Source organism: Thamnophis elegans, chromosome 4, assembly GCF_009769535.1.
Source record: "Thamnophis elegans isolate rThaEle1 chromosome 4, rThaEle1.pri, whole genome shotgun sequence".
Classification (NCBI taxonomy): Eukaryota; Metazoa; Chordata; class Lepidosauria; order Squamata; family Colubridae; genus Thamnophis; species Thamnophis elegans.
Genome location: NC_045544.1, coordinates 33515490 through 33524571, shown reverse-complemented (window position 1 = coordinate 33524571; position 9082 = coordinate 33515490). Strand labels below are relative to the sequence as shown.

The window sequence follows — 9082 nt, the reverse complement described above, 5'->3', positions numbered from 1 at the left end:
TGAAGATTCTCAGTCATCCATCCAGGTCATGGTTGTCCCAAAGGTGCTTTTTCAAGAGGCAACTGGACTTCCTGGTTTTTCTTTGAAAACATTTTGCTTCTCATCCAAGAAGCTTCTTCAGCTCTGACTGGATGGTGGGGAATGGCAGGATTTATACAGCTGTTCATTTGCATTCTTTTAGCAAGTTGTTAAAGTCGCCTACGGTTTATCTGTGTCATCAGGGTCACCTGAGTGGTGCAAATGGGTGTGGAGCTTTCTTGGAACTGTTGAAAAGACTATGTTGTAGTTTGGAGATAGATGGGGGAACAACCACTTCATAAGCACATGCCACAACATAGGAGAACAAACCCATCAGGACTAGATTTAGCAGTCCATCTGCATTTAAAAGACAGTGATCACCACATTTTGGACAGAGGACCACTGGTTTGAAAAATGGGCCAAATAGGACATCTGCGTCAAAATTGAACAGCCCTCTCAACAAAGGGGGAGGGATACGACATCATCTATCTCCAGTCTACAACAGTCTTTTCAACAGTTCCAAGAAAGCTCCACACTCACTTGCACCACTCAGGTGAGCCTGAGGACACAGAAAAACCTCCAGGTGACCTTAAAGACTCGCTAAAAGAATGCAAATGTCCAGCTGTCTGCAAGGAGTATAAATCCTGCCGTTCCCCACCATCCAGTCAGAACTGAAAAACCAAAAAGTCCAGTTGCCTCTTGAAAAAGCACCTTTGGGATGTTGAATCAACCATTAAAACCATTCCCTTTAATATATTATGGGCATTTTCTAAAATGAACATGTGTCTGCTATGCAGTATTTGTAATAGCTTAAAGTCTTGGAAACCCTTTCAAAATCCCATTTACCAAATATTGCATGTAATACTCAGTACAGATCTTTTAAAATTTTTAGGGATACATGGAAATTCTCATAATCACTCATGGTTGGTTCAGATAGCGTTAGTCACTGTACATTCTAATTATCAACTACCCAGAGTTGCTGGGAATCAGGTGGCATATAAACTTAAATAATTGCTTCCCAAACCTGGGTAAATTATTCAAAATTGGATAAAATGACTTTTTGAGTGATGCACAATCACAACAGGGACCTTTAAATTGAAGTGTTTAGCCACATTGGGTAAAAAAGATTACCTGACTTGTGGTTATGAGTAATGAAGAAAAAAGATTGGCAACCACTGATTTACAATAAATCATTGTTGCTTTTGATGGCTATTTATACTCATATATTTACAAGGTCTGCATGGCTTCCCATGTTTGAATGCAAGCTTGGACAGCTCACAATAAAAAAACCATAAAAATAAAACCCCAGCACTTCAGTTAACTTCCTTGGATGCCTCCCACCAAATATGTGCCAATCTTGCTCAGTGCCAGGAGAAAGAGCCACCTCTTTATGGTTTTCCTTTGAGAGATAGATAAAGTCTGCTTTATGATTATGAGACTTCTAATAGTTTTCCTCATTATTTCCATCTTCACAAATTAATTTCCCATCTTGGGTGTCTATATAGCCCTTGACTGTATTGTTGCTAAGAGCTGATCTTAAAATTTCAGTAATATTAAGTATTATTGATACTTAATATTGAAATGTTTATTCCAGGTAAATTAGGAAACAAGTTATGGCGTTCCAAAGTTATAATGAAAACTTCTATTTTGTTCAAATATCCTGTAAGTTTTTCATGTGCAAATACATCTAAGCATACATATAGTCTACAGCATAGGCATCTCCTATTGGTCTACTCCATCCAAAAATATTAACCAGTTCTTCATTCTTTAGAAGCTGCATATATTTTCATTTTAGTGTGTTAAACTTATAGAAAATCATTAAAAGGGGATGGTTGTACTAGTAAACAACCTAATGTTTTAAAAAGGAGTTAAGACTAGTAGACTTTGCAGCAAGCTGTAGCGGCAACAAGGTATTTCTTAGCATTCTCACTATTCTCCCAATCTTTCACCACTGGCCATACTGGGTAAGGCGAAGCCCAAAACATTAGGTGACCCACTAGGCAGGTGGCAAAATTAAAACCAGTTTCCAATACCAAGACAAATTATCCAGCTTCTGTGTTGTGTAATTAAAAGCTCTACTCTATTAGATTACACCTTGCTTTCTATTGGAGAACTTAATGTATTGGTGGAAATAAAGCAGTGCATTCATTACATGGCTTTGCATAAATTACTTTCTTTATTATGTATGCACTTAATCCTTCCAAGAAAAATTGTGCAAAGCAAATTAGTATAATTTGGGGGTTATATTTTAAGAATTTGGCACAACAGAAATGTCATCTTTCTTTTAAAAAATTGCAACTTGCATTAAGCTCTAACAGCTTTAAGACTACATATTCTACCTAGACAAATCCAATCCTAGGAGATGTTACGCTACAGTTGCAGCAAATGATGACAAGGGATATCCCTCAGGACACAACCCCACAATCTGCAATGCATAAACAGGCCTGTGTCCTACTTTGGCCCAGCTGAAACAACTTGGGTGGAGGGATAAAAGAAATAATTCCATTTAAATCACTCTGTATGCAGATGTAAATGACAGCTAGTTTTATTTTATTTTTTAATGACTTAAAAACACATGATGGGCCAAGAGTCACAGATCAGGTGTACAACCACATCAATACTTATCAAGAATTACGATTAGAAAAGTGTCTCACAGATGGAGTCCAAAAATGACACTGGTATGGAAGATTTTACATCCATTTATTTCATCCCATGGCCATTTAAAGCATAATAGTCAATACATTTCTAACACTACAGAGAAATACCAGGGTGACCAGAGTATATATACAAGCCAAAAAAAAATATGGATAGCTGAGTAAGAGTATGTATTCGGAATGGAATCCATTGAACCTCATTCAGCCCAGATTTTGTTTTTTCAGGGAACAAGGTGCTAATGTGCCACTCGCTCATAAAATAAGTGTAATTGCTTCTAAAGCAAGTTACAACTGAAAACAGAGGGAAGGCAAGTTAAATGTAACACTAAATTTCATCTATAAACCTAGGAACAATGCTTCTTTGAATCAATTTCCATCCTCCAACAACATTAATACTCCATTACTTGTTTTTACAAAAGCCTACTACTGTTTATTAAGGCCTGTTTTGCCCTGAGCAGCAAGGTGGAAATTAGCCCAAATGTCTAAACAGTTAAAAGGCAAGCACCAAGTGACTTTTATAGACAAATATAGCAATTTTTGTTAATGTATAGTTGGGAGTAATATACAAAAAGTATTGCTCATTCATTTGGTAGAACAAACACTTTTTTTTTACTCTAGCCCAAACTTCCAGAAAAGGTTGTGTTTTAAGTTAGGCACTGAAGTAATGTTGAAAATGGTTAAGAACTTGCATGTAAGATTGGACCTTTTGCTGTCTTGACACCTGAATTCTGGTGTCCCTGTTGGAAAACTCAGGTTCAGTCCCCAAGACATTCCAAACAACCACAGCTAAAGTGTCAAGTCAACTCAAGCTAAGAAATAACTAATATACTAAGGCGATCCTTAAGGATTTGATTACATACATACCCATTCTAGCTGAAGTCAACTGGTGCAAACATGTTGTGAACACATTTGGTCTCTTAATCTAGTTTCTCCCCAGAACTCAGTATTAGTCAATCAGGTGTCCACACTGGCATGGCCAGTTTAAAATCCAATTCACACATCTATTTAGAAGGCCTTAAAGATCTTCTGTCTACAGTTATAAGTTTTAATAGGGCCAGAAGGCCATGCAATCTATACTACAGAAATTGAGAGTAATGTTAAGGGGCAAACAAGTGCCTTTTTTATACAAATTTAAACAATACAAGAAATCAACTAAGCTATCAAGAGTATCCAGAAAAGAAACACAGCCAAATTCTACATTTTATTCACATTTATTTTTTTCGCTTTTAGTGTGCTCACAGAAAATTAGAACACCTTAAGCAGGAATTTAATAGCAATTTTGTAAGCAAAGTTACATTCCATCTCTAAGTCAAATTGGTCAAAGCTTCTCCAGTATTTACAAAAAACATGATAGACATGATGCTACACAAAAACCATTGCATCTGAAATTGTTTTCTTTTTATTTTCAAAGACAACTGGAAAAAGAAAGCATTGTCTGCTGTCATCAAAAACATACCACAGTATAAACAGTAACCATTCCACTTATCACAGCTTGGTTGAGTTTAAAATAGTGTGTGGTTTTTGTTTTTTTTAAAGGTCCAAGATTACTGCAATTTTACAAAAAAAATGGGCAGGGTGGCAAAAAGTTGCAAACTTAATGTGCTTCTGGATATCAAGATTTGTTTTTATACAATAGTCACAGTTAAAAACACCCTGCTGGTAATACATAATTACACTTTATTAAGGTCATAAACCAGCAATAAACAATAAAGCCTATACAACTTGTATTTCTACTTAATCACTGACTGGTACAGCTAACATGAGATAAGTGAAAGTTCCTATGGTTTAAATGAATTTCCTAAGACTATGATTTTTTTTAAATCTGAGTATTGGATTTTTTTTCTTTCTTAATCAAGACTTGTAGTGTTGTAAACCTTATAGAACATCTGCCTCACAAAATACATTGTAATAACTTTCTTTTTTTAAAAAAAGACTAACCCCTTATTTCCTGTGGCACATTTTCTTGGCAAATTATCTGCACCACTAATTCCCCATTGTGACTCCTATCACTTCATTTGCTATCCCTTATTGACTCCTCCATCTCCTTCATATATGGGCATGTCCATAGACTGACAAAAGAAAAGAAAGTTTACATTTTGAATAAAGATGCGAAGTATGTAATAAACATTAATACTGATGTAAAAAAAAAGAGGAGGAACAAGGCAAAGGGAGGCATTTAGTCTCTCCTCTACCCAGTTGGAATGGTGGTAACAGAATGATTTGAGATGGGATCTGTGGGTAAAGACAAAAAGAGAGAGAGAGAAAGAGAGAGAGAGACATCTTTTAAATCAATCCCTGGTTGTAGACAAGTTCTCCAAAACCAGTACCTGGCACCACTCCAAACAAACAAACAGGGGGGAAGAAAAGTTCAATCATCTCAAAATTGCCATTCTTTTCATTGCCTTGTTTTACTCCGCCGACTCGGTGGGTGGAGCTTCTGGACTAGACTCGGAGGCAGCTTCCTGTGAGGGAGCTGCTGCCGCCGCCGCCGGCTCCTCTGCTTTGGCTGCCTCTGGCTCAGTTGAGGTGGCTTCGGTGGTAGCACTTGGGACCTGAGCCGCTGGCACCTCTTCTGGTTTCTCCTCCGGCTTCTGTTCTTCAGGAGCCTTGGCCTCTTCTCCTGCAGGCTTCTCTGGGGCAGTCTCTTCCAACTGGGCTTCCTGGGAACCCCCGGTCTCCTCTTCGGCGTCCTCTGTGCTGGCACCAGCGGCAGGGGCGGAAGGCGACACCTCTTGGGAAGCCTTGGGCTCCTCATTGCCCGCAGGCTCTGCGTCGGCCGCCGCCGTGTCAGCTTTTCCCCCTTCCGAAGCAGCTGCCCCGTCGTTCTCCGCTCCTTCCCCAGACTCCTTTTTGTTCTTTTTAAAAGAAAAGCCACTTAGCTTAAAAGACTTCTTGAAGGAAAAGCGCTTCTTTTTTTTTTTCGGGGTCTCGTTACTGGAAGACGGAGTTGCTCCCTCCTCAGTTTTGGAGGAGGTCTCCCCTTCCACAGGAGAGGCGGGCTCTGTGCTCTCCACTTCGGCAGTCTCCTTTTCGGAGGCAGCCTCGGATGGGCTCTGCTCTTCCTTAACCGACTCCTCCGCTGGCGCACTGCCGTTTGCTTGGACTTCCTCCTTGACAGCCTCTGCAGCTGCTGGGGAGGCATCGCCATTCACCTTCACGTGGCCGTTCTCCTGGAAAAGGAAAATGACTGTATTATTGGAGGGCACACTCTCTTAAGACCCAGTGCAAGGCAGCCTCCAATTGGAGACTTCATCTCCCAGAAGCTCTTATCTACCCAATGAGGAAATTCTGGGATGTGAACTCCAATCCAGAAGGCACCAAGGAAGGAAATAAACACTGCCGGCTGCTTATCTCCAAAGCAAAAGTGGAGCAACTGGGGTCTTGAAGCCCTGTGCCACAGCAGCCTCCCTTCATTCTAGTGGGTAAAGCACCAGACTTTAAAAAAAAACAAAAAACGGGAGACAGTGAGTTCTCTTCTGCTTTGGGCAGAAAGCCAGCTGGGCGACTTTGGGCCAGTCGCGCTCTCTCCACCCTAGAAAGAAACCAATGGTAAACCACAAAAAATAATTGCCAAGAAAACTGCAGGGACTTGTCATCCACGCTATCGCCAGGGATTCAAGATTGACTTCAAGGCATCCAAACAACAAAAACAACAACAACAAAGAAATAAAAGCCAAGGATTACAAGCTGTCAAAGAGAGAGGCAGAGCGAGATCAAGACATAAATTGGTGGTCTGTGGCAGCACGTTGCCCCAGACCTTCCCGCGGCTTTCTTGGGAGGAAAAGCGCGTGACTGTCGCCAAAGGCTGCGTAGAAAGGAGAACACGCCCCCCAGAGCCGAGCCAAGCCACGCCCCCCACGCCTTTCCCCCGGCTACTCTCTTAAGGGGCGCTACGCGGCGAGAAGCCCGCGTCATCATTCTCCAGACACATCGCCCGGCCCTCGTTCCGCGTTTTCCTTTCTCTCTCACTCTCGACAGATCCCAGCCGCTACCAAGCGAACGTCGGCCTCTAGAGGGCACTGTGGCTCCGTCTTGCACTCCTCGAGGCCGACGGTGGGACAGCCCAGGGAACAACGCTGAGGGAGGAGCGAGCTCGGCCAGAATCGGCTCCAATAAGCGAACAAAGTGCCCGTCCGCTTCTATCTACCCAAGCCCCGCTTTCTTTTCTCTCCTATCGCCTTTCCTCCGCTCCAAAGCAGAAAACGGGCAGCCCTCCTTTTTTTTCCGCCTCGGTATAATCGAGGCAAGAGGCGCTTGCCAACCATTCACACGAGCACATCTGTTGCTCGGTCTGGCTCTGGGCTGAACTCGCCTCCAAGGTTTCTTTCTGGAGCAACTACAACAGGGTGGCATATCGCGGGCCAAGCTGGCACCGGCCGACAGCACGGGTGGGACGAGTCCCATTTACCTTACACCCCACTACTGGGGGGGGGACGCCTGGATACGGGACGGATTGCAACACCCTCGTAAGACCCACCGCTATCCCTGTTTCAAGCCGCAGCGAGGAACCCACGCCGGGCCAGTTTCCCAGGAAGTGTGCCCCTTTACGTTTCACACAACGCAGCGCCTTCCCGCATTCTCACTCTAAAGCGGCCGAATTGTAGAACAGCATCTGCCTTAAGGGGACTACAGCGAAAGGGACTATAGAAGGGGGCTACCAAGAGCCCAAGCTGTAAGCTACCCGTACGAGCAAAGCCAGCCAAGCAAGATGGAGAAGGACAATTTACGCACGACAGCCCCTTCCCTCTATAACGCGGACAATACTCTAGCGCCCCTAACCTCAATCTTGCTTTCAGGTATCTCCGACAGTTCTATCACGATCAACTAGATATCCCTTAGGCGCCAAAGGCGGAGATGGGGGGGGGGGGAGAGCCTGTTAAAGTACAGGAAACCGCGGGAGAGCACATTCAATCCGACCACCAAAGCACATATAACCCCCCCCCCAAAGGGAGGTGGTAAATTAGCCTTCCTGCGGAGACCAGCTAGGAAGAAGACACCATCTAGCAGGGAAGCATCTCGAATTGCCCCCCCCTCACCACTGCATTACACATACAACAAAAAAATCCCACATAAACACGGTACCATAAACAGCCACCCATTATTGTTATTATTATTATTATTTTTAAGAGAGAGTTGGTTGAAAAGCCATTCGCCCCCCTACCAGAAAGAGAAAGGGGGAAGCAGAACAAACATTGCACTCATTGCCCAGAAACCAGTAACAATCCATTAGCCGCTCCTCTTCTTACCTGTCCGTTCGCCTTGGAAGGAGATGCAGCTACCGCTTCTCCAGGTTTTTCAGCAACAGTAGTTTCGCCTTTTGCAGCGTTCTTAGAGAACTGGGCGCCCATGCTGGTTTATTCAACAAAGAAAACTCGGCAGATCCAAAAGAAGGCAAACAAAGAACAGTAGGTTCGTTCGTATAAAATGCTGGGCGACCAGCAGCCTGAAGAGCAGCGAGACACACACGCGCGCGCGCGCACACACACTCACACACCAGTGGGGGAGGAGGGGGGGAAAAGAGAAGAGAGCCGAATACGTTTAAATATATGCACTCTTTTTTTTAATAAAGCTGGAGAGGTCAAAAAAAGACAGCAGCAGAGGAAGAAAGGGGGATAAAAAGGCAGGAAAATAGTCGAGCAAAAATATCAGAAGCCCAAGTTTAGTACAAAAAAAAGGAGAAGTAATAAAAAAAATCCCAGATTTGTAGCCGTACTGTAGACAAGGGGAAAATGGAGAAATCTCCCTGGTCGCTAATAAGATGCGGAGTCCAACGCCCAAGTGCACAGATGAATGGGCTTCCCAAGCACTGACGGCAACCCCCACCCGCCGTCCACCAATCAACGCGCCGCCAGACAAAAGAGAGGGCGGGGCCTCCAATTGGAGCGAACAATGGAGCTGCGATTGCAATAATTTGAATTCGGCCTTGGACTGATAATTAATACTCCGAAGAACATAAATAAATTAGTGGCATTAAGACTTGTGCTCTGATTTCTTGCTAAAAAGAAAAAAAAGCGAAGGATACATGGTGTTTACTGCACCCTGCCAAATGCTCCGTAAAAATAAATAAATAAAGGGGAGTGGGGGAAGATTTTGACTTGCAGGGTTGGTAGACTCTGTTGGTGTCTTGAGTCTCCCCCCCTCCCCACCCCTGTTAAGTTAGAGACAATGGTTTGACTTGTGTGCGTTTGTGATTTCATTTTCTCGCCCCCGCTGCCGCCCCCTCTATTTCTCCTCCTGCCCACTCCAGCTTCTTAAAAAAAATATCAACAGATAGGGAGGGTTGGCCCTCCCCCCACTTTAATTGGTTGCAATTGTTCAATTCTCCCAATTTGGAAGGTATTTAAACCACGTAGATCGACTTTCGCTAAGGGAGATCATGAGTTGAAAATTATGAGGTCTGTAGGCCAGAT

The 9082-nt window shown here is 43.3% G+C and overlaps 1 protein-coding gene across 1 annotated transcript; it reads right to left on the bottom strand.

The window, feature by feature from the left end:
• Positions 1-2701: 2701 nt before the first annotated feature.
• MARCKS (myristoylated alanine rich protein kinase C substrate) lies at positions 2702-8467 on the bottom strand. Its single transcript, XM_032216401.1, has 2 exons — positions 7919-8467; positions 2702-5842 (listed from the first exon to the last, which is right to left on the bottom strand). Exons 1-2 carry the CDS (start codon positions 8018-8020, stop codon positions 5081-5083), a joined length of 864 nt encoding a protein of 287 aa, XP_032072292.1. The 5' UTR covers positions 8021-8467; the 3' UTR covers positions 2702-5080.
• Between the last annotated feature and the right edge of the window lie 615 nt (positions 8468-9082).

Excerpts from the sequence above, each read along its gene's own strand:
- MARCKS (XM_032216401.1), bottom strand. The coding sequence starts at position 8,020 with ATGGGCGCCCAGTTCTCTAAGAACGCTGCAAAAGGCGAAACTACTGTT. Across the intron at positions 5,843-7,918 it reads CTTCCAAGGCGAACGGACAG|GAGAACGGCCACGTGAAGGT; the intron begins GTAAGAAGAGGA and ends TTCCTTTTCCAG.